This window comes from Hetaerina americana, unplaced genomic scaffold (assembly GCF_022747635.1).
Source record: "Hetaerina americana unplaced genomic scaffold, ioHetAmer1.1.p SCAF_5, whole genome shotgun sequence".
Lineage (NCBI taxonomy): Eukaryota > Metazoa > Arthropoda > Insecta > Odonata > Calopterygidae > Hetaerina > Hetaerina americana.
Window position 1 is genome coordinate 33,064,042 of NW_027287095.1, and position 26,976 is coordinate 33,091,017.

The following is a 26,976-nucleotide window of genomic DNA, read 5'->3' on the forward strand; positions in this document are numbered from 1 at the left end:
GATGACTGTTACCTGACAATGATGCAGTTACATTGAAACCGGTCACATTAATAAATTTTATTTTGTGGAAAATATTGCCAACTTTTAATTAAAATTTAAGTTTTATATTATAGTTTCATAAGAGTACATGGTAATGTTTAGTTTACTCAATATTCCAATGAATTTTCTTTCAAGTACTTGTATCTCCTGTTTAATTCCAACTCAACTAATAGATGAATAACTGATATTATTTTCAATTATTACACAAATTAGGCATCTCGCTCATCATAATTATTCATACTAATGGGCACAACATAAATTTTAGTGATTAAGAAGTTAATAATTTTATACAATTTTAGGAGTCTGGACAGAAACAGATAAGAAAGACCGATTAAAGGGATGGGGTGAAATAAAGAAAGTGATAAGGCATGGAAGATTGAAAGGAGGGGTACCTGTCTCTAGTAAGATAAACTGAAGTTTGGCATGGCACAATCATTGGCATTCAAGTATATGTGACTGGCTTACCTAACCCGTGGCAACCCTAACATTTTCAGTCTTTACACCACAGTAGTTTTAGATCAAGAATTATCTACTCTCCTCATAGGTGGTCACTCTTTGAATTAAAATGATACATATCACTTCATTATTCATGATAAATGACACAGGGTCAGAGACATCCTTACAATAGCTATTAGAGCGTTTGTGATTTTGGAATAAAAACTATGTGCAGGAAGCATGACTTGTCTGAGGAGATAAAAAAGGAGCATGCCATAAACAAGGCATTTGTTGATTTGCTCCCAAGGTTGGAGCAAAGAACCCTTTGAAAGAAAAGGGGACCGATTTTGAAGCCACAGGATTAAATTATGAATCTACTGCCTTACTCTATGAATATTCCTTCTCACTTTCATGACCCAAGAGTCATGAGTTCTTGCCAAGAAGTGAAGTTCAATTCTCATGCCTCCCAGGTGGGAAACTTAACAATTACATATGTATATGTATTTCCTGAAGTAATAAACTTTCAGTGGTATCAGAAACCAAACCAGTGTCATACTGAGCATCCCACCAACACTTTGGTACAATAGAGTTGTGCATCCCACTACACAACTTGTACGATAGGAAACTGGAACATGCATTTAATAGTATAATCTCAATAAAATTTAGTATAATCTCAACAAGTCATTTAGAGGTGGACTGTAATTCTCATGATTGATACAACTTATCACTAATTAATTGATATACACTTAGCCATTTATTACTCTACAACTGATGATCTAATGAATGAATCAGCCAAATGATCTCAAATGAAACGAACATTATCTGACATTAGGATTTAGTCTTTGATTAAAGAATCCACCATAATTTTGGATTGAGTAGCTCCCTTTGCTTGCCTAAACTCAAGGGAAATAATACTAGTAAAAGTAATTAAAATCTTTACTATCTTTCCCACAGAGAAGGGTACTCTCTGTGGGAATTAAATTCCAAAGAAAATATCAGAGGAACAATTTATTTCTCTCATTTGTTACATCAAATTTCCATCTCCTGCCAAATCTTACACACCCAATTACTTAAGAGAAGAAAGACACTGCACATTTTATTTCAGATGTGGCACTCCAAAGGCAATTAATTCCCATGAAGCACGGCCGATTGGTGATTTTTATATCTTAATTCAACCAAAAATATAATAATTTAAAGACAATAAAAATCTCCCTATCCAAGCTCATTTATCTTCCAGGAAAATATTCCAGAATGATCCAACAAGTCAAATGGAATGGGATGAAGCATCATGTCTGTGTAAGTCACTGATTTTCTCCCAGATGATAACGCTTGAGCTAGCATAACAATCCATGAATTTGAAGTAACATGTTAATCACTGACACAGTTGGATAATATTGTTGCATTTTCAAAATTCAACCTTCATTTAACCACAAAATGAATCATTGATTGATGAAACAAAACAACTTATCACTAGACACAATAACATAGCAGAAATTTACTTTCACAACTTTATCTCAACTAAGACCATTTCCAAATGGTGTTATCACTATCGACACACTGTATATGGTCATTATTTTTTTTAAACTGTTTCACCTGTAATTGTCATGGCAATTAGTTAACTTGAGTAATCACTGGGTTCAAAATGTACTTAAAAAATCTACACTGATCGAATTTTTTTATGAGGATATTCATATAAATGACTGAACAAGTACTTCTCAATTGCTTCATCTGTCTATATTTCACCAGTAAACATAGAAAATTTCAGTTCACAACAGACCATATCTACGTGATCGCAAGTTGCAACATTTAACAAATTGATACAAAAATGTAAGTCGCTCATCCACCCATAAACACACACACACACACTTAACACTCACATAAATTTATGAGCTACTTTTCTTTTTAGTTCTTTCTTTTTTCCTCTCTTTAAGATTACCCTTCTTCTTGGATGGCTTGGCACTCACTTTCTTTGTGGACGACTTCTTAGTGCCTTTACTTCTTTTCTTGACGTGGGCCTTCTTTTTGCTTTGCTTCCTCTTTCCTTTGCCATCTGATGCCGATGACTCACCTGGAAACAAATGTGGCCATCACTTATCAGGGACGGAAAATGCACATCTTACCGATACCCATGAAAAATTTGCGGAAACCCTTGCCAAGAGTTTGACAAGATAAAATCACTTAATGATCTTCACATACCATGATTCACACATTATACATTTTAGCTCGAGATCTATAAATTTTACACTCGTAAATTTGTTCACATTTGAAAATTAAACAAAAAAAGTAAGAAGAAAATCACATCATTCATTAGGTCAAAATGTTCAGTTGAAATTAAACTGTGTTTTAAAAGATGTAAATGGAAATGGATAATAAATCATTTTCACCCAGTATTTGTAATTTCAAATCTTACCGACTAAAGCATGAGTGCGCCACCTGACACTGTCTATCTGCACATGTAAATTTTAATAATAATAATTCAATTTACATCCATTTTAAAAAGTGATAAAAATGTTTTCTGACAAGCTTGAGCAGGTAGAGTGAATACTCATCAGCACAATCAAAATTTTGAACATTGAATGTAATATTATGCACAGATATTTTTTAATGTATTTTTGGCATCCAGAAAGATTGACTGTATATGGTTGAAAGTTTTATAAATATGACCAGCAAGTTGTTTTTTTTTTCATTAAAACTAACTTGGGTAGAGGGAGGTAATGAAAGATGGAAAAGTACTGAGGTCATTCACTTTGAAAATTAGCCTTACTCCTAGGACTTAATGAAACAGTCTGAAACATAATAGAGTTGGTCCTAGAAATACAGCTTTTCATACTGTGTACTTCAGTATCATGTAATGCTAAGCAGAAAATATCAATATTTACCCTGGCCTTCAAATATACTTTTCCTAAGGCTACATAATTTGAATGTATATTATGTTTGTTATCCTAGAGACCACCAATAGCAATGAAAAAGTTAATCTACTGTGACACCATGAAGTTATAAAGAGTTTAATAGCAGAGATATCTAATAATACCTGAAGATGATGAAGAATCTGAAGATGAAGAGGAGGAATCTGATGAATCGCTCTCACTGCTGCTGTCACTTGAACTAGAGGATGATGAAGACGACGAGGACGATGATGAAGAGTTCAAGGTTAGGGCCTCTGCCAAGGTCTGCACCTTAGGTTGATTCTTAAGGTGCTCACGCAGCTCATCTCTGAAACATAATTTAAGTGAGACTGAATTCGGAAATCTTCACAAAATGGAAATGGTTTATTGAATGCACTACCTGACAATTACACAACATCATATGAACACAGTTTCGTGGCAAAGAACTTACGTGAGACCACCCAGGCCGATAGAGGTGAAGAAATTAATGGCAAAGCGAGTGTCCTTAGGGTCATGACGGGGAAAGAGGCCTTCAAAAGCTGTCTGCAAGGTGCTGTAATGAAAATATGAGAGTTTTAATGCAACATACATCAACCAAGCTACATGTTTGTTCACATTCAATTCAATTCCAGAATTAGATTTGATAGCTATTAGCCTTTGAACGAAGCTATATAGCACAATGTACCAAGTAATTATGGGAAGGGGACCTCAATACACATGACATTTTGATCTCGCCAACACACAGATATTGCCGAGGAAAAAATTACAGCATATTTGGTTACGGTGAATAATACCTTATCACTTGATCAAGGACAGCAGCTCTACAATAAAAATCAGATGTTTTTGAGCCTTCTAAAAAATGTTCTCATCTAATAATAGTCATCTGGTTAATGGAAATATCAACATTGGAATGAATTATATTCTAATTTTCCTCACTGGCCCTATGAATGAAAATGGGCAGTCACCAAATGCCTGCACATCAGTGTTATTGCAGAAAGAGAAGACTTCAATATAAGAATTACAAGAGAGTATAACATTTGATTAGGGCTTGTTTTGGCCTTCATGATGTATGAGATTTATGAGATGTATGAGATACAAAGTGGATTAATCTTTATCCTCAGTTTAAGTCAGAAAACTTATTCAAGCTAACTGGATGCTTATGATTGTTACCTAATAACATTTTTCAAAATAGAATTTCATAATAATAGAGAAAGTACATACTGTGATTTCCACATTACATGTTTCTTCATCAGTTAACAATAATATTTATGGGAAAAATTATTATAAGTTTATAGGATATGTTTTTAGAAAGTAAATTTTCTGATTGACAAACAATTATTATTAGTATAAACCCATCCTTACCATTATCAGGCATAAAAAACTAAAAAAAATGAGCAATTGCACATGTGTGTTATCACATAAAAGATACAAAAAAATCACAAATTAAAACTGAATGATGGAGTAATAAAGATTACAACTATTTAGAAAGTTTCATTTATCATATCTTTCATTCAATTTTAGCTATGACTAGGAAGATATTTCCCAAACATAAAGATGCTTGTGCATTTTAAAAAATCAGCCATTATTTAGTTGCTACACAGAATTAGTAAGATAATCTTTTGAGTACCATTAAATTAAGTCAAAAGTTCCAGAAACAGACCCAATTTAATTACTAACAAAATAATACAGCAAAAAAGTTATTTTGCTTGATCGAATTCTGAAAAATAACATAAATGTCATTGTCTTTCAGGTCAAGAACTTGCATCGTTTTAAATAAGCAGTCCTGCCTTAGCATTCATATGCCATTAGACATTTATATTAGGCATACATATATATGGCCACAGAAATGTTTCAATTCCTCACATAATCATTTCAAAGATATGCTTCAACATTCCAACATCATTTTGTTGGAATTCAGAACATATGTTCAAGTGTCAAACAGGATAACAAAAGCACTTACGGATCCTTAACTCTTTCATTTAACTTCTGCAGGCCCATGTATTCGGAGAGCTCTTGAAAGAGTATTTTGACGAAGATACGAGAGGATGGGTTAGTATGATCCATGTCCAATTGAATGATATTGAGGACATCCCATGATATGGCATCCGTAAATAGTAGGTGAGCAAAGAATTTTGCCACATTCCTTAACTTGTTTGTTTCCAGCCGATGGATCGTTTCATAAGAATCCTTAAATATCTGCTCAAATGCTCCAATGCACACTTTCCGCATTTGACAAAATCTCTGAGAAAAGATAAAAGAAAACCACAAGATTTCACTTATTTCCAATTGATAAATATCTTACTGTCTCACACAATCACTCAATATTTCATGGTAGCTACAAATTACTTCACAATTTTATCATCTTGCTCATCACCAACAATTTGATAGTATCTCATATCCATAATGATTCATACTACATTTTTTAAGCTATAAACATCAATTAGAAATGCTAAATTAAGTTACCTGTGCCAGTAGCCCATAAAACTTTTCATATGTCCGTTGCTGAGAACAGCAGTCAAGAAACATATGACAGAGTTCCGGTTCTTGACCAGGACGAAGTTGTAAACATGATAGCTTGTGAGCACATTCCTCAAAGTCCAAACTGGATGTTATCGTGAGGTAAATGGTTCGTCTGAGTGAGACTAAATTAGTTTCAGTGTTATCTACAATTTCGCCGGCTTCTGAAAGGCAATTAGTGAAGAATGAAATTAATATATACACATATAATCAGGCACAACATCTCAACAATAAAATAAATCTATGCCTGCATGTTAGTATGGTCACATTAAAATATATATTCACTTGGTTCTCTGTTAATATTTAGAATGTGCTAGGAAATAAAGATCCAACTTTCACATATTTATAATTAACAAGTACTTCACAAAGCCAAGTAAAGAAACCTGAGTTATAAAAGTATCAAAATGAAAAAAGCTGTAATTAAGCTATACTAATCATTGAAATACAATACATTAATAACAAATAATAATGGAAGATATATTTGACAAAGCTGAATGCAGACAAACTCCTATAACTGGAACTTCCCTCAGTTGGATTTTTGATAATTCACAAAATTTGAATTCAAAGGTGTTCTGTAAGTTTTATACATGAATACTGTCCTGATATCATTGTGAGCTAAAACATACAATGTTAGAAGGGGGATGCATGAGATTTAAGATAAGTTTTGTGATATCCCAAAGCTTGAACAGTTGTAGACATTTTCCTCACTAAATTTCCTGCAATTTCTACTAATCTGTTGACTTATAATTATCCAGATGCCATGAGTTTTTCTTGTTGCAATATTTATTCCTCAAAAATAGACATTGCAGATTTTAAAACTGCCTTTTCTGTGGCAATAAAAAAATTAAAAGCTGCCAAAGGATTAGTTTTCTATGTGGAACCTCACTTACAAAAATAATAGTTATGTTTTTCTTAGTCTCTTAAGAACCACAAGAATTCTGTCACATAATATTTGATCATTGGGATCTTTGAGAAAGAGATTACTTTTTGCAAGAACTAAAAATGTTTCCACAAAGACATGTGGAGACTCGCGAGACCCGAGACTTACTGCGTGCCATCAAATTTTACCATCAAAATTGTCACAGATACAGAGAATATGAAATACATCATCACAATGGTACCTTTTGGTATGGAACAGTAGAAGTTAATCTTACACAATACACAATTTAATGTGAATTCTTGGGCTAAAAATTAAACACCAACTTGTACCATAACTTAAAGAGTACTCCTAAGAGTAAACTACTTCCTTATAGTTAAGAATGTATCCTGTTTCTTCACAAACCTATGACTTCCTTTTCATCCTCCTCTTCCTCTTCTTCTTCTTCATCAGATCCTTCATTTTCTGAGTCACTCCTATCACTGCTATCCCCAATAATGGCCTTTTTCAAAGCCACATATTTCTCTTCATTTTCCACGAAATCTGGATCTAATTTAAATACATCTGAAAGGGAAATAGAATGCATATAAGTTATGCGACAAAGACATAGTCAAGCATTTTTGCTGAAAATGTCAGAATTAGGAGGAATCGACAATGGAGGTAGGACATTAGCAAAAAAAGACAATAATGATAACATGGTAAATACATTAGACTAAGAAATTTGAAACAAGCAGGACTTAAATCATTTTTTATAAGAAATTTCAAATAAAAGCAACCATAACAATCCAACACACCGAATAGTATTACAAATTGGATTTGACTTTACTTTTAACTTACTATAATAATGGCTAATCACTTACTTAAAATATCTTGAGGATCTACAACATCTTCCAATGTTACAACATGCGTTCTCACATCATTTTCATCCACCAAATCAAGTTCTTCGGGAATGATTTGCTGTTTGCTGAAATCCTTGCGCATTTGAAACATCACTTCTATCATGTATTGTACCTGAAAATCAAATACATTAAAACTTAAAAGCTGGTTTTGTAATCCATTACCAATAACGAAACTTAAAAAAACATGACAAAATTCTCATTTTATAATCAAATTTGAAATGTTTTTATAGAACTAAAATTTACTCCAGTACTAAAGACTGAAGTAAAGACTAAATTTCTAATATAAACTGGAGACAGGTCTTGCACGAAATATAATGTCAGGGAGTATCAATTGAAGAGGACACCTGATGGGGAGGAGAGAATGGGAGAGTGCATGAAAGGCAGGGCTACCTAAGTACTTTCATTAACCCTATTTCTAGGGGTTACCCTCGACCCAAACCACAAACTGGGAGCACCTTTTGTCACGTTAAAACATAATTATCACACAAATGGTTAGCTGTCTACGCTCAAAAGGGGGTATTTTTGTAATCGAAGAATTAAGGGGGGATAATCACAATTAATACTCTTTACAGTTTCAGGCTTCACTTTGTGGCACTGCGTGATATCCATATTAAATAAAGAAAGATTGTCTTTAAATTTACTCAATGATTCTAACATTGCCCCAAATATTTCAAACAAATTAATCTCCCCTATTAAAATGGCAATTGGAAAAAATACTTAGGAAAAAGGAAAAGCAATTGCTACAAGTTGAATTTCCTCCTCTCAGTCCAAAACATCGAAATACTTTTAAGTTGTGTTCAATTATATTTCTAGGAGATATGCCTATATTAATCATCATAATCTGTAGCTCTACAGCCTGGTGTGGGCCTTGGCTTCCTCTATGATATGCCTCCATTCACTTCTTGTTCTTGCTATTTCCTCCCATCATGTAACTCCCAATGCCTTCAAATCATCCTCCGCATCCTGTAGCCATCTCTTCATTGGTCTACCTCTTCTTCTGACCCCTTCCATCTTGCTATTAAGTATCAGTTTGGGCATTCTGTCATTTTTCATCCTTTCTATGCCTATATAGATATTCTACCCATTTGCCCCTACCCCTCCCATGCCCCTGACAGCACCCAATACCGTGTCATAACCAAGGCCCGTTTTTTCCCTTCCCTTCTACAAATAACCCCAGCCTTTAACTTTCCACCCTTCCTCACCCTCCTGCATAGCCACCCCCTCTCCTCTGTCCTAAGTGTATTTATGCAACTGCTACAAGTGAACAAACTTAGTACCTGATGAAGCCGCAAGCCCATGAAATGCATTTCATCTTAAAATAAAGTCCGTGGAAAGGTACAAAATCTTTTAATACAGAAAATAAATATTTGTCATCCATGGGCTTGGTTCTCTCCTTGTAAGACTGATGTATACTTTGTTCAAAACCATAGTCCTTACAAACTATCATTTTACTTAATTTACTGTAAAATACCCCTCCCATGACCACATCTTAAGTCCTACACTTAATCCACAGATTCCATATTTTTGACCGTACAATATTAATTGATATTATCAAAAAATAGACCACATTAAACAAAAGAAGTGGAAAAAAACAGAATTTTTACATGTTATTTCAAACAAATACATCCCATACATTTCCATCTTTCATATAATATTTCAAATCCAAACTGAGAGAGAATTAGTGAACATAACACACATCAACAAAATTAGTCCTTTCTTCTATGCAATGGCTGGAAATTTTCTCTAGATGCCATAACATCACTAGCAAATGCTGAATATCACTAGCAAATGCTGAATATCAATTAGAAATCCTACCTACAAGACTGATAAGATGCTTAACTTTCAAAAGACACTGTAAAATTCACCCACAGCTATGACTCTTGATAACTTTTCTTTACTCTGAAAGCCACAAGCAAATTAATGATTTTTTTCCTTTTCTGGTGAAAGGTTCTGCAGGCCAATATATAAATTTAGTTTTAGACTATGAATTAATTTATATTACTATAATTAATTATACTTCGAGTATAATTTTATAACAAACAGAAATGTTTACTTAACAATTTATAAGACATTTTTTTTCATTTTTATGATTGACTCTTTTTCTGTGGTGTAGAATTTTATTAAAATACTCTTGGAATTCTTCACTAATACTATTGCAAGTATGTTTCAGTATAAGGGTCGAGTCAAATGAAAAATTAACCAAGACAGCATACTTTAATGAACACGCATATGAGTCCATTGGGCAGCAAAACACAATGCTAATATTCAAGTTCCATAACTAAAAATATAATTATAACTTCCTTGATTATTCTTAATAACGCTGAAACCTTGCTCTTTCATACATTACAGTGAATAAGTATGAGAAAATGACATTTCAGGACAACTAGTCAGCAATATTGATTATCTTATCTCCAAATTTGAAATGTCATCCGAAGGAAACAGTTTGCGAAAGTGTTCGCTTCTTACCTTCATCTATCACCTACCAACAGAACAATCAAAATCATCAAAACACTTACTCTCTTGTCCAACTGACCCTCGTGCAGTATATGGCGGAGAGAATCAAAAACAGCTGCTAAGCCTGCAGCGGACACTTCTTGGATTTTAGGGCCGCACTCTTTGAGAAATGATATGGCCACTTCTATCGAGTGATCCGTTGGGTTTTCAACCAGCAGGGTCAATATCTCCAGAGCCAATATTTCATGCACCTATGTGAAAATCAGAGGGATATTTTCTAATACTGGCATCATACACATTCTTACACAATACAACCACAATTGTTAATCACACTATAAAAAAGCATAAAATTTAATAATGGTTTGGTTAATAGTGAAGTGCAAATATGTAGGACACGAAGTAAGCGAACATTTGCACTGCTTACACATTGCACATGTTTAGAATATTCTATATCTGGCTTTACTCATGTCTAACTTAATACATAACAATGAATATTGTGACCACTTTCAAACACACAAATAAGACCTTATGACAATTTTAACTCAAAACATTTTAAACAGTAAGGGTTATGAGGTAACCTATTCGCTTGAGCATGGGGAGATCAAGGAACCCAAGTTCAAATCATGGTGTGCAATCTCAATTATGAACAACTTATAAGTATCCATAATTGTGATTGGACTCTGGGTGTTACTTTTGAGTACCTAATCTTCCTGGAAAACCATAGCTAGCATAGAGAAAGGAAATCTACCTACCTACAATGAGAAGCCTACAATGCTGCATTTCTTTTCCAGAACCAGTAGTTGAAAAACTCTCAAAACATTATTAAATGTTGCCAACCCTCAGAAAATAAGCCTATTATTTGCACACCTAAATGTTGGATTCAACATCAGTTCAGTGCCATCAACTTCTATAGAAATGCATGCAAAGAGTTCCTTTTTATCATTTGGAGGTTATGCATATGAGAGAAGTTGGAAAGGTTCTCAGATTCACCACTAGATGTCAGCGCTAGCACAATTAGTTTCCCGCATAGAGCTAGGTAATCTTTTATAAGTAAACACGTAATGCGTCAGTGCTCCGGGAAGAGATCTGTAGTGCGAATGCCTCTCAGTTGTTGTTCTCGTGTAGTGATTCATGAAGATGGAAAAAATTGAGATTCGAGCAGTGATAAAATAATTTGTGAAGAAATGTATGAAAGCAAAGGGAATTCATGCCGACTTGCAGAACACTCTGGGGGACTCTGCTCCTTCATATTCAACAGTTGACTTGACAGTCAAGTAGGTCATCGGAAAGGGCATATCACATACTAACAGTGAAATTGGATATGAGAAATATGATATGAGCTATTAGCTATACGGGAGCCACAACTCTAAGACACCAGATCACAAACGCATCAGAATGGAAATTTCCAAACAATGTTTGACCTGTTATAAGAGGAACCAACAAGATTTTCTGCGCTGATTTGTGACCACAGACGAAACTTGGGTCCACTACTGTAGTCCAGAGAAAAACCAGCAGTCAACACAGTGGAAACATGTTGAGTCACCACCACCAAAGAAAGCAAAAGCAATAAGATCAGCAGGAAAGTTGATAGCTTCAGTTTTCTGCTGATTTATTGTCTTCCCACAGGTCAAACAAGTACTGGACAATACTATGCTAACTTCCTGGACCAACTACAGCAAAAGATACATGAAAAAATGCCAGGTTTGGCAAGAAAGTAATTTTTCATCAAAAAAATGCACTCTTATACACAAGTGTTGTTGCCATGGCAAAAATACGTGAAGTAAGATACAAATTTTAGCCAAACCCACCATATCAGCCTGATTTAATGATTTGACACGGAAGGCATTTAAAGTATTGCATTGGGTGATGAGAAATTTAAAAGGAAGTAGCGTAGCCACAAAAGAAAAAGCATATAAGGCACTGGTTATCCCTAACCTAGAATACTCCTCCATAGTATGGGATCCATATGAGGTGGAACATATTAAAAAGATAGAAAAAGTTCAAAGAAAGGCAGCAAGATATGTACTCGGAAGGTACAAAAGAACGGATAGTGTCACAGAAATGTTAGATGTACTGAAATGGGAGAGTTTGAAAAATAGAAGAAAGAGTAGTAGGTTAGGCGCGATGTATAGAATTGTTAAAAAGGATGAAGTGTGGGAAGATTATGGCAAGGGATAGAAAAGCCTAACTTTAAGGGAAAAAACGACCATAGCTTCAAAATAAAAATAAGGACTCAAAAAACAAATAAGAAAAATACTCTTTTTTACATAGAACTATAATTGATTGGAACCAGCTGCCTGGAGGTTTGTTTGAGTCCTTTCCATCCAATTTTAGAAGTTTTAAGTTTAAATGTAAAGCAGCCACTGGGTAGTAAACTTCATTGTAGTTATTAAAATATTGTTTGTATGTGATATGGAAGTGTCATTGAATGTAAAAATATTTTGTCTCTTATCTGTTTTTATATGTGTACAAATGTAGTTTTCTTTGTAAGAGTTATCTTTGACCAAACTTGACCGTTGCCACCAGGAAAATCGCCTAATTGCAATGTAATTGTGTAAATAAAAAAATAAATAAAATTTGGCTCCACCAAATTTCCATCTCTTCCAGAAGCTCAAGATTTTCCTATTTTCCTTGGTGGACTGAGATTCTCTTCAAACAAAGAACTAACAGCCAAAGTAGATTGGTATTTTGCAGATTTGAAGGGGCATAATTTTCAAGGCTGGATCAAGACATTGGAACATTGCTAGACCAAGTGCATTAGTGTACAGGGAGACTACATTGAAAAATAAAAAAGTTTCCCAAAGGTAAGGCATTTACTCCTATTCCATTGGGAGAACTTTTCTAACTACCCTCATATTTTCTTTCAAAATTAAATTAGAAGTAATGATGTATAAGAACTTGAGGGAAGTTTCATAAGACAGGATATGGAATGGACTTCCTTCTTTCTATCACTGAATTTTGTTTACAATAGAAAATTTCAAGAACCTTCGCATAATATTCCAAAGTTCCCTGATATTCATTTCTATTTTAAAAGCACTCCCTTGACAACCCAAGCCATCATAGAAGAATGCAAAGGAGTTTATGCCCAAAAGGAATCAATGGTGAAATCAATTAGGATTTATTTATTTACCGACTCATTCTTTATTTGTCTATGTAGACAGGTACTAGACCTTTCTAATTTATATTTAAACATAGTAGTCTTTAGTATTGCTGAGGTATTATTTTCGTTCCATCCTAAAGTGGTAAGAGGGGAGCATTTATTTCTTTTTGTGTTTTTGACTGACTACAGGAGTGGGGGGGGGATGAAGGGAGGGGGGTGTGGGTTGTATGGCAGACAACAGGGAAGAAATGACAAGAGTTAGGAGAAGAGATTGAGAGGCATGAGTATCCCACAGTATCAAAGGGATGGCAGTCTTTCCTGGTAAAGTAAGTTACCATATGCCAGTAAAGAGGGTGATGGGACAGGAATGACTGAAGATAGCCTTTTTAGTTCTGAGGCAACCTGTAACTCAGTGTGAGAAGAGTGGAAACAATCGTATCAAGAATAAGTTTTGTCATGCACAGCTGATAGTGCCCTAGGATACGTAAAATATAAAAATAAGAAGACAGAAACTTGAGTAGAAGGGGCAGCACCTGTCTGGGTGCTGTTTTGGACTTAGATGTTGAAAGTTGTTGAGACATTGGGAGAATAATTGCCCTAGGCAAAGGAATCTTTTGAAAGAATACATCGGGAATCGATCACAGGACTTTGAGCAAGGAGTTTCAAAAATGGTTCATTAATACTTTTATAAGAAGCATGGTTTTGTGGAGCATGGAAAAAAGGGCCTTGAAGCAAGGTGATAGGCGTAGATTGGAGACGTTGAAATGTGGGTGTGAGGAAGGATAGAAAAGATAAAATGAACGTTAACAAAAAGAAAGGAAGAAGTAATAGGTATGGTGTTATAAAGCGAAAGCAAAGAAGAGGTAGGAATAGGATGGGTATGTTGGATGGTATGGATGAGGGAAGAAATTTTGCTGAATTGAAGAAGGGTTTAATGTAGTGTTGGAGGACAGGCTGCATTTTGGGGGAGGGCTAAGTAAATTATCGCTCCAGCGTTGTGTGACCTGTGCCCATCCAAAACCTACCTTAACTGTTAGATTATCAACAGGAATCATACTTCATCTAGAGAGTTTTTAACTTACCACATCCATGTTGATTAGATGTGCAAGAAAGGTAGTTGTATTAATACAGGCACTTTTGTCATTTCTACGAAAGGAACGTCGAAATTGCACCACTATTCTCTGTATCAGAAGTTCCACAATGGCTGGAAATCTGGAAAATAGAGAACAAATAAGACTAAAAAAATTCAGTTTCAGTAATTTTTGAAAATATATTCAAAATTGTTTCAGTTGGATTTGAAATACAATAATCACGTCAACAATAGGTATTTTACCAGGCTGTGCATCTTGCAAAATGCTGAATAAAAAAACAACACAAAGTACTATAAAAATGTGCACAAATATCTCTATATCAGTTTATTTCATGAAACCTTCAAAGGTTACATGAAATGCTGGGTCACAATGCAGTGCTTATATACCAGCTGAGTATAGGGTGAGAGTTCTGTCCATTTCAATTAGAGGACAACCACCTCGGACAAAGAAGTTCATTCCGTGCCATTTACTTCATTAAAAGGAAGGATTACTTTACAGCGAAACATAGAATTCACATTTTATCAAAGACTAACCAATCATGGTTTATTTCTACAGATGCTAATAAGACAGACATGAAAGTTTTTCCTGTCAGGAAAGTTTCCTGTTTTTCCTGTCCTAGCAAGGTACACCTTTTCTAGTTCTCATTACTTTTCTCATTACATATGATAATACATAAATCACTTACCTTGTGTTTATTATTGAAACTAATGTTGCAAAAACATTGGAAAATGTTGGTGAAGCAGCTTGTGCCTGCATCAGCGATCGACACAGTAGTCCTCTGCCTCTAACTATGTTTTCACTCATTAGTTTTATACTGATAAGAGCTATATTTGATGTATTAACTCTGTTGATCAGACCATGAATCGATTTCTTTAATGCCTCCCATGATAGCCTCTGGTAAGCCACACTGTAAAATTAATTAAAATATCTTAAAGCAAAAAAGATGTGAAACGATTGAAACATCTTATAAATAATAAAAATTAATACGCCCGAAACAAATTAATAAATTCCTGGAGTGATTACTCCTCAAAAAGAAATGAAAAAGTACACATTCGTTTCAACTAATAAATATAATTGGCCAAAAATGGTCTTTCCCAATATTCAAATTGAGGAATGGTTGAAAAAGTGAATACTCTTTTTAAAACAATCCAAAATAATATCAAAACGACGGAATGACCTTACCTGCTCTTATCGGTTATTTCTTTCTGCATCATTCTGAGCTTGGCTGGGGGAATATATGCTCCACCAGTTCTTGTAGTAAGTATATCCACAGGTTTCTTTTTAATTGCTGCTGGTTTTGGTGGCTCTTCAGGAACCTTATCTGGAGCTGAGCTATTTTCGTTATCATTTTCGGTGGTTCCTTCAACACTTTTGTCTTTTACAGTTTCTCTAGCAGTTCTTGTTTTTTCCCCCACTTCATCTTTATCAACCCTAGTTTTTTTCTGGTCGTTTTCTTTGTCCTCTGATAGACTTCTTTCTCTTCTCCTATTTGATTGTCGCTCATTTCCCCAATTCTTACCTCGCTCTCGTTCATCATCTTGGTAACGCCAACTATCCCTATTACGCGCATCATTTCTAGACCACCCTTCATCTCTTCTGCCACCCCGGTTATTACGCCAATCCCAATCTTTGCTTCTATTCCAGTCTCTTCCTCTGCTTTCACCATAGTAGCGATCACTCGTAACATAAGAGTTCCAATATCCTTCATCCCGTCTTCGATATCCTCTCTCCTCCCTGTCCCTTCCTCGATCACGTCTGTTTTTTTCACCTTTCTCGTATGAGTCCCTCCTTCTCCTGCGTTGCCTAGATTCCGAATCTGACAAAGAATCCTGCTTTTTGTCACTCTCTTCTCCGTCTGATCTTCGTCGTTTGTTCCGTCGACCGCGATCTCTACTCCTGCTCCTGGACCGACTTGCACTTCTATCCTTCAATCGACTGTCTTTTCTTTTGTCTTCTGGCTCATGGCTACCTTTAACCACTACAGCACTACCAATTTTACTTCTTTTCTGTCTATGACTTTCCTCACTCGCCTCAGAAGAATCATCACTTTCTTCCGATCTACTTTCAGAATCAATGTCTTTTCGCCTCACCACAGCCGCCCCTGAGCTCATTGTCTTAGTGATATTTAGAAAATGTACACCTATGGAAGATATTTCTTTCTCAACACCAGAGTTTAATTCATTAGCTAAGCCCAACCACCAGTATTAATCCAACGATTCCACAAACAACATGGTAAAATTATTAGAAAAATTTTGCACGTTTTTTACTCTTAATACTGTGAAATTGAAGAACGATGATCATAAAAACAGTATAAGAATCGGATCACTGAATTATAAACTGATTTATAGCGTAATAGGTAGCCTCTTTTGACATTCTCAACCAAAGGACAATCACAACCACAACAATCTTAATGAACAAAACAATACCGAAATACGACGAATTTCATCCTAGGGTCCACGATTTCTATCAGGTCCGTCGGTCAGTGGTTGGCCCATTTCTCGGACTTATTCCGGGCCATCTATGAGCGGGAATTTGAACTAGGAGATGCCGACAGACCTCCTTAAATAAGGATGTGGGGGAGGGTATCGTCTTCCCGGGAAAGGATGTAATTTCGCTTCTAACTGAATCTCGCTAGCTTTGAATTAAGTTGACTTTTCCGTGATCTATCCCTGTTTAATATTCCATAATTAAGCAATGGCATGTAGAAGATGTTACGTGTCCGGCTGTGGCATTTTTCGTTTGTTCTAATAGGTGTTTTGGACATGGATGGGCTGACTACAGCACAATTCCTAATATATGTGAATTGTACTTTTGACAAGCTTAATGGAACAATGGATAGCCAATGCAAGAAACCCATGAGTTGGAATGTGAGTCCTCATATGAATCACTGGCAATCAGCCCTTGCAAAAGTCAGGCCACGGGAGTTCGTAGGAAAGAAAAAGGTAATTCACCCTCCTACACTGGATGGGTGGTCAACAACCATAATAGTGGTAATGCTGTTGTTAGCTGAACTGCAAACTAAGCAGTTCTGGCACCTCAACACAAGAAACCTTAATCAAGATCCAATAGGAATTTTTGAAATATTATTAAGTAAAACTGGGGACAATCACAACCTCAATGCTTTCCACCAGTTCCTGACAGCATTGAAACTGCATTAATTAATTATTTGGTTTCCAACCAGACCCATGGAAATACCATGGATGATGGCAGTGATCTTTTGATTAACTTAAACTCTCTTTTTCGTGAACATATTCAATCAGTACAGGAGAACCTGCTGACAACAAAGAAAAGGAGTTAATGTTAAGGAGCAAAAAATAGTTTCGGTTGTATATGTGGGTGTTAATGTGGTGCAGACATTTCTCAAGATTCATTCTTGTAACAATTGTAGAGCAACCCTTACAACAGAACCTTATTTATTACAGGATACTTTTTTATATTTTCTTTCAGATGATCAACCAAATACAACCTGTGCCTCTGAAGAACTTTCTGCTGTTGTGCAAGGCAACACTGCAGCAAGGCGTGAATTAACACAATTAGGTCCCAGGAAAACGCTTTTCAATTTAATTACCCAAATACTGTCAGAACCAGATGATTTTCAAATTTTCAGGTGTCAATCTCATAGATTTGACTTAATAATATTAGCCTATAATAAATGAAAAAGAAACACTTTGTTTCAATCCACCACTTTTGTTCCAAAGTGGTGGATTGGAACAAAGTGTTTCTTTTTCATTTATTAAAATGAACTTCCACACAGTTGAGGCTGAAACTATTGAACTAATATTAGCCTATATTTTTTGCAGTTGATATATTTTTTTCTTTTGCTGCGTCTTTCATATTATTCAGGCTGTGCACAATGTATGGGCACTACTTGGAGGTTTCGCATGTATATGTCTCCTTGGGATCTCTTTTCCACCGGGGTATGAAATTAGGAAAATGCTACCTAGCTGATTGATTACCTATTGGCTGGCAGTGGAATATTCAGCCATAATATTTGTTTTTTACAACTTTTTGTGATGCCACGATCTTAAATTAATTTCATGGCAATTTTATTTACATTTCTAATAAATTACAATCCCGTGCAAAATCCCACAATTGTAATATAATTCTTTTTATTTGTCGCAGACCCAGGTACAAGAAAATAAGGAAGATTTAGAAGAAAGATTTTAGTGCTGCCTATCAAATAATTGGCATTCCTTTTGAAAAGATTTGTTGTTAATATAGGCCTTTGTATGTGTGGTCCATTTTTTAACTTACAATTGATAGTTTTTGAATTGAACTTGTAATTTCTCCGTTCTATAAATATGTAATGGCCCATGCCGATGTGTTTCTTTCCTGTGAATATCACATTCCTGTCATTTCCTGATGTCTGGGCTTCAATTTCATATGAAAATTCAATAAATAATTGAAAAATGGAAAATATATGGTAGCGATAAAATTATTGTAAGAAAAAATATGAGGCACGGCGCAGTAATGCGACGCTATTGTCATCTATTAACTAACAATGTAACTACATCGTAGTTTGATTTTAAAACAACTCCCTCTTATAGCGGGAAATAGAAAGAAAACAGAATTAAAGGTCTTAATGTGGAGTAGGCGAATCTTGATTGCTATGCTAGCACTGCGGCGCTACGCACCGGTCATCTGATGAACTTAATTGATTGCTCATCGGTTCAGTATTTGAAACGATAAATCTTGTATAATAAAGGAAAAAGTAATATTGTTAAGTGTATTGGTCACCAGAAAGTCAGAAATAGGAATCAGATGTAATTAACACCAGCACTTACATATGATCGTATGAAATGATCTCTTAACCGTTAAATATTTGAAATGGTGCGGCAATAGATCTAGAGCAACATCTGGAAAAATGACACACTTGATATTACTCGCAGTCCATTTTAACTACATACGAAATTTGCTTTCAAAATTAATGCAAATATTTTTTATCAAATTTTGCAATAGAATAATCAACTCAGCCATATTGATAATTTATGAGAATATTTTAACAATTCCATAGTTGTTTCTCAATCCTCGTTATCCTTTTGTGTGAGGGGATGTTTTGGAGAAAAGACATTTCCTCTTGCGATTGAAAAGCCAGCCCATAGCAATCAGTAAGGAAATTAAAAGGGCGTATTGACCAATTGTTTGCGTTACACCAAATCCATTAATTTTTATTATCTAGAGAAAAATTGAAAATAGGACTTCATTTTTAGTGTCATGTTTCCATAGTGGATCTAGCAGATTATTATAATGGAAACAAACATGGACAGAATAATTTGCAGTTTTCAAAAGTTTCCGGGTGTACTCCAGAATTCAATTAATTCATCATGGCAGATTAATGAAAGGTGCTTCCTAGATAGAGGTAGTTAAAAAAGCATGTCTGATTTTTTTTACAGACCATGATTATACAAAAGTGGAACATAGTGCATACTTGTATACTCCTTGTTAGGGCTTGTCATAAAATTCTTAATGAATTGTTGTAATACTCCAATGTTTCAGAAAAATACTGCTTTTCAAGAATTTATGTCTTTCTATTCCAGTTGAAAATGTCATTGCATGGGTCTACATTTGTGTTGTTATAACATCAACCCATATTAGTAGAATATTCACCCATGCACAAATACAAATGGCCTGAAAGGTGTTCAAATCTACTCAAGATACTAATGGCTCATGTCACAGGAGGACCAAAAAGCACAAACCGATATATCCAGGCATAGTTGACTCACCTCTAAATTATGATGGCAATAAAGGAACACTAAGAAATTATTTAATAGGTGAACCTGTAAAATCATGAGCCACCCATGAACCCCATTGTCCATAACCCATTCAACCAATTTCCACCCGAACTTGTAAATCATAAATGAATAATCCAGCACTCCATGATCAGAAGTATCACACAGCCAGTCCTTTCCGACAGTGCTGGACGAAAGGGTAGTTTAATAAACAAGGAAGCCTCAATTTTCTCACCCAACCCAACAGATTACCAACAATAGTGAGTGTGCATGGCCACCATTAAGTAATCAGGTAAATTCAGCTCCAAGAGATTGAAGATTCATCTAGAAGTATCTACATATATACTTATCGTGAAGAATTGGTTGAAAAGCGTATCTTCTGAAACTTCATTATAGCATAAGTCAACAAGTCAATTGAGATCCCTCACACACAAGGGATCTCAATTATTTTCTGGGGAGACCATTCTAGAAATGAAGAAAATTACACTTATCCACATGAGTGATACTTTAGCGGATAAAATAATACTTTGTAATTCCACAGATTTATATTATATTTTATAAATCTGTGGAATTACAAAGTATTATTTTATCCGCTTACGTATGAACCGATTCCATAAAATAACGCCTGAAACCATCGATTACACATGAGTGATATTCAAGCTTTCAGATTAGGCTGAGAGCATCATTTAAAAATTCACATGCTTTGTAAATAATTCCTCTTGATGCTTGAGAGATGGCATAAAATTGGGAAGCTCTAGCCAAAACAATGAAATTTACCACTACTTTACCCATTCCTGATCTGTTTTCCAATCTACCGGATGACATGCATGACTTCGACTTTCACCATCATCCTACCCATACAACTTACTGCTAATAATCGAACAAAGTATTTTTGTGCTAGCTGGGTACACTGTTAAGGCTTGATTTCCAATAGATATGAATTAACATGTGTTCATTTATATATACACACAAACACATACATATACTTAAATTTATGAGAAAGAAATTTGGACAGAAGAATTTGTTAGATCAGTGCGTCTCTATTCCAAAAGAGGTTAAGGGTACTTCATGTGAGGACTACAGAACAATAAGTATGATATTGCAAGCAGCTTAAGTGGTCCTCAGGATCAACAAGAGGATGGACAGCAGGGTAAATGACTACATAGGGGGATTATCAGCTTGAGTTCAGGAAGGGGAGAGGCACACTTGAAGCCATTGCCATAATGAGATCACTAATTGAGAGGAACATAGAATATAATCAGGACGTATTTGCCTGTTTTGTAGATTTCACAAAGGTGTTTGATAGAGTGAGTTGGGAAAAACTAATGAATATACTGCAGAAAATAGGAATAGATTGGAGGAACAGATGACTAATCCGCAACATGTACATGTCTCAAGACTGCTTAATGCACTATCTAACAAATCTTCAAGGATACCTCGACATCAGCTATCTTCATCTATGTCATATTCACTTTCTATGTCTAACCTTGATCCCCTACGTTCTTTACCATATAGTTCTTCTATATATCCCTTCCAACTCTCTTAGATCTTTTCTGTTTCAACTATTATTTTACCTGACTTATTGTTACATTGAGTTCTGACTGACAACTTTAAACATTGATTTTCCCTTCTTACTTCCCAATAGTGTTTTAACCTTCTAGTATAATGCACCAATTTCACCCTTCCTCAGCAAACTTTCCATATCCTTGCATGCATCTTCCACCATGCTTCTTTTGCACTATTGTTACCTGCCTCGATGTATTACTTAACTGTTCGCACTTTCTTCTATCTAAGTTTGTATTTACATTCTTCCATTTCCTCCTCTCAACTATCTTTCTAATCATCTCATCCATGATTTTCTTTACCTTTTCCTATTAATGGTTCCTATAGTTTCTTTGGAAGCTTTCCATATCCCTTTTTTGATGCATTTCCATTTTCATCCACAATACAGCCTAAGTATTGGTTTTCTCAACAGCCTGCTGATACTCCTTCCTTGTCAATCCATTTAATGCTTCTGCATTCCATTTCTTAACCCGATGCCCCTCCCTTATCTTTTTGAATCAGATGCTACACTTCATGACTACTAAATTGTGATCAGTCTGCATCCACTCCTGGGAAACTGTGCGAATTTATCATGCTGTTTCTAAATCTGTACCTAACCATAATATAATCTGATACTGTCCCCTAGCATTCTCAACGTATACCTACACCTTTTGTTATGTCTAAACTAAGTGTTGGTGATGATTAGCTTATGTCTCCTGCAGAACTCAATTGCTTACTCCTTCCGGTCATTCCTTGTGGCCTAAACCATAGTACCTCACCTCATCACAATCTCTTTCTTGGACTACCGTTAGATTCGAATACCCCAGTTTCCCCGCATGGAACACATGCGGTTATTTCCTCTAACTGATCATATATTCTATTGACTTCTTTCTCCTTGTGATTGCTTGTCGGCATTTATAACTGAACAATGACCAAGTTCATTGGTTCTGCTTCTGGCTCTACTAGTGATATTCTATCCGTTGCTTGCTCTATGTTAACTATGCTTTTTTTATACAATATTATGGCCTCTCACTGGCTCTCATCCCTTCTGCTTAATATTACTCCATAATTATCCCTTCAGTAATCTCTAATATATATTTTCTCTTTCCATCTCTCACTTTATATTCACTAATTTTCCTGTTGTCAACACTGTCCTACCATTGCAAGATCCTATTCCAACTAATTCAGTTTTCTGCATCTTGTGCCGTCCATTTTGCTTTGCAAGGATTTTGTGAGATGACTCAGCAAGCCTTGCCTCTCCCACTGCCAAGCATGACACACGGTCGAGTACCGTAAATGCCAAGACTCATTTTTCCCTGTCCTGCCAATCATATAAATCTTGGGAATAATAAGTGAGGTAGTTTCCAATTGCCTTCCTCATGAGCTTTTTATGTGGCACCATCACTCAATGACCACCCCACTGGGGTCAAATGCCTTTACAACTGCCTCACTGAGAAACAGTTGCTGCATGGATTTCTATTGTCTTGCTCCTATACTTCGATGCATCTGGCATGGGTGACCAGGAGCAATTATCATTGCTCCTGCCAGCAGTGCTCTATGGATCATCCGAATGCACAAGCCCTTCCACCACGTCAATATCAACATATAGTATACAAGGTGTGATCAAAAAAAGACCGGACAGATTTTATCCTGCGCAAACCGATCAAAGGATCGAAATTAGGCACAGTACATCATCTAGTGACAAGTCTGACGACTAAAACAAGAGGTGTTTCGTTTGTTTATGTCGGGTCATTTCGCAGCAGCAGCGGTACGTGTCTTAACCTGTTCGTCGCGGCATGCAACAGCAACAATGAAGGAGCTAGAGGAACAGCGTGTGTGCATGAAATTTTTTTTCAAACTTGGCAAAAGTGCTATGGAGGCATTTGGTATGATTCAGCAAGCCTATGTTAATGAAGCTATGAGTCGAAGGCAGTGTTTTGATTGGTACAGTAATTTCATATCGGGCAGAACCTTGACAGATGAAGATTCGTGAACCTAGCCAGCCTTCCACTTTGACAGACCCCAATCATGTCAATTCGGTGATGGAAAATTGCCATTTAACTGTTAGGGACATAGCATAGGAAGTGAACATTAGTTTTGGATCCTGTCTGACAATTTTGGGCATGACACACATCATGTCAACATTCACCCCCACAGGTACTGATTAATGAACAGAGACAAAAACGTGAGGACATATTTCAGGAACTCCTGAATCGAGCCAATGCCGACCCAGAGTTACTGAAAACCTTCTTTTTGTTTCCTAAGTTAAAATCAACCTTGAAAGGGCACTGATTCCACTCTATTGCAGACATTAAAACTAATTGTACAGCGGACCTGAAGAGGATCCCCAAGGTGGCTTACCAGGCAGGGTTCGAGAGTTGGAGGATACATTAGTAAAAGTTGTGTCATCAGCCAAGGCATGCACTTTGAGGGCAACAAGTTTGATTAAGCTATATCGGTTGAAATGAACAAGTTATAAAATCAGTCCTGTCTTTTTTTGATCCCACCATGTATACATAATAATGTATTATCCAATTATCCTCAATTATTAAAGAAGAAATAGTACCAGTGCTCGCTAGTGAAATTACTGCTTTAGAATCATTTAAGCATTTATCAACCTGTTAAAATAGTTCATAAATGCTTCATCACTGATGAATTACATTCAGTTTAAAAAATGTAGTATACTTTCCTTAGCGTAAACATGTAATTGGTGAGATCATGAGGTAATCATAATGAATAATGTTTAGGTCAAAAGGAAATAACTTTTTTAATTTTAAAAGGTGCCCATTTCATCCATCAGTAATATCACCCAAGATAACTTTGAGGGTGAATCCTTACCTCATGGATTAATACAGTGGTGCAGGTAAAAAAAAGCCAATAATGATCTAATGGAAATTATTGGTAAATAATTATTTAACATTGAAGATACAAAAAAAGGGGAGATTATACATAAACTAAAATGGCTCACTCAAAGGAGTGACACAAGTAAGCACTCCTGCGCGAGGGAATTAGTGATTGGAATAAATTACCAGGGGATGTTTTCAAACCTTTTCCTGCAAACATCAGGAGCTTCAAGAAGACAATGGCCAAACACTGGGACTGAATTAGTTTTTATTTCTGATGTTTTGATGTCTATTACCAGGTTTGCTTACGATTTTTGTTTGGTTTAACTCTACCTTGCCACCTGACTGACTGTCCGATTGAATTGTATCAAACAAATATTACTATATTGAGTAAATAATTTAATATTAAAGCAGCCCTTCCTGTGCCTCAATAAGCAACTAAGGGCTTTGACACTTGGTCAGCTTGCCCTACACCTTAATATTGCATAAAATATTATCTTATCTAGCCTCAGGGGCAGCAAGATAACCCTCTTGACTTCTAGAAGGTTTAAGAGTTTGATGACCTAGGCACCTTTTCCTTCACTTTCAAAGTCGGTGTTGGTGATTTTCGTCATTCCAATTGCATGCTACAAAATATATACTTGAATGCACACAATTTGGTTTGTACCTTTGTGCAAGTAAAATATTATATTTATTACTAAATTACTTGTGCTAAAGCTCAATTGTTTAAGCAGGACATCACATACACATAAAAAAAAGCTAATTTACCAACCGCCCTAATTTATTCTTCATGGACACCTGTCAACGGCGATTCATTTCAGTAAAAAAATTCAATTTATAAGTTATGTCTTTTATTTAATTGATAAAAAAGCTCAGTACTTGAATCACTCTTCATCATTCACATTCATTCTTGACATCCAGACTGATAATTGATTTCAATTTACATTTACATAAATAATATACCAGCTCACAATGGAGACTACAGCACAATGATTGCAACTTTGAGATCAATTAGCCAGAAGCAAATTTGGTAATGATACAGCAAAAAAAAAGAGCTGTAAACTTTTAAATCACAAAAAAATGACTGTGCTGCAGTTAACCAAAAGAACACACACCATCCAACACATCTGCATGAACTTAACACTCTTTCAGAGCATCCATGACTACTTATAAGGCTCTGTAAAATAATAAACAATATCAGTAGAAATATTGCAATAAACAATTTCAAACAATTTTGCTTTCATATCCGCCACATATGTACATTAATTATAATACATTTTAGAAGGAGTCCTATATTTTTTTTTTTTTTTTAACTAGCAGGATTGAGAAAATTAATATTTTAGAGCCATTAAATGTAAATAACTGCTACAGCATTGTTGGTTCATAGGCCATACTTACATAACGTGAATTAAGAAGAAATATTAAGTGACAGACAGCAATTTAAAGACAAAAAGAACTTCTATAAAAAAAATGTTAGTGGAGATAAATCAATCTATGTGGTCCACTTTGTCAATCACACAACATAATATTCAATTACAGTAAATTAATATGTCAAAAAATCTAGAGACAATTTAACTTTTGAAATCTTGATTTTCATCACGTCAAATTCATAACTTTTATATATAACCTTTTGTACACAATATAATAAAAGTTAAAAATTAAGAGTATATAATATGACTATTTACCACAATCTTTGGAGCTAATATCTGCTCACACAACTGCTTGGAATGGAGGCATCCGTAAAAATTATTGGAGCAAGTTGTAGCGCATCACTCACTCAAAACTATCATGCAAGGATGACCAAATAAGGGATGGTTACTGAACCTGGGGCCATTATGGTATGTTGTACACTTTAAAAGGAATCCACTTACAGTGAAGTACTTTGCAATAGTACAACCCCTCATAGGACAAAAATACTTCATGGCAAAAGATCATAAAGTCTCCTTAATCATGTAAATCCATTCTCATACATGCATGTAGACAAAACTATTATTTCATTAGTTAGCCAATCACATGAACTGCCTGTTTTGTTTTATGGGACGGAAATTCAGAAAAGGCTTTAGAGGGAATCCCTTATCCAGAGACATGAATAAAATAAAAGCATGCCCTTAGACAGAACCATTAAAGAAGCTGAACTTTTAATTCCGAGGTTAAGATGAACCAAACAAAACAATACCCTTCCACTGAAATAGCTATGCAATCAATTTTGCCTCAAGCAAGCACCATGCCCAAGGCAATCAAATTTAAGATATATAACGCTCCAACAGTCCTACAGTGAAATAAGTATTATTAATGGATTGAGATTTATTCATGGGTCCTGTGGTTTAAGGAAACTTTCCTGGTCATGCTATTGCAGCCAGAATCAACTATTACCCAGAATAATTAACAACTTCACAAATTATTAAGCTATTTCATGTTATCTGCGTGAATAGTGACCCACTCTTCAGAGATAAAGCTAAATGCAGGTTAAGATTGTTCTCATTATGTGTATCACTGGAGATTTATCGAAAATATCATAAAACACATTCAAGAAAGGATGCCTCACTGAAAGACAAAACTCACACT

At 35.3% G+C, this 26,976-nt stretch overlaps 1 protein-coding gene across 2 annotated transcripts; it reads right to left on the reverse strand.

The window, feature by feature from the left end:
* Positions 1-1,467: 1,467 nt before the first annotated feature.
* On the reverse strand, positions 1,468-16,688 carry ncm (pre-mRNA-splicing factor nucampholin). 2 transcript variants are annotated; one of them, XM_071592233.1, is made up of 11 exons: positions 15,480-16,688; positions 14,983-15,204; positions 14,289-14,418; positions 10,169-10,357; positions 7,614-7,764; positions 7,159-7,317; positions 5,823-6,037; positions 5,320-5,600; positions 3,811-3,912; positions 3,506-3,687; positions 1,468-2,542 (listed from the first exon to the last, which is right to left on the reverse strand). In XM_071592233.1, the coding sequence occupies exons 1-11, from the start codon at positions 16,406-16,408 to the stop codon at positions 2,358-2,360; spliced, it is 2,745 nt and encodes a 914-aa protein (XP_071448334.1). In that variant the 5' UTR covers positions 16,409-16,688; the 3' UTR covers positions 1,468-2,357. The 2 variants fall into 2 exon arrangements, with proteins under 2 accessions (XP_071448334.1, XP_071448333.1); XM_071592232.1 differs by having other exon boundaries at positions 5,823-6,040.
* Between the last annotated feature and the right edge of the window lie 10,288 nt (positions 16,689-26,976).

Coding starts and splice junctions, on each gene's coding strand:
- ncm (XM_071592232.1), bottom strand. CDS start 16,408: ATGAGCTCAGGGGCGGCTGTGGTGAGGCGAAAAGACATTGATTCTGAA. Junction 7,318..7,613: donor AGATCCTCAAGATATTTTAA/GTAAGTGATTAG, acceptor TTTCCCTTTCAG/ATGTATTTAAATTAGATCCA. Junction 2,543..3,505: donor AGATTCTTCATCATCTTCAG/GTATTATTAGAT, acceptor ATTTGTTTCCAG/GTGAGTCATCGGCATCAGAT.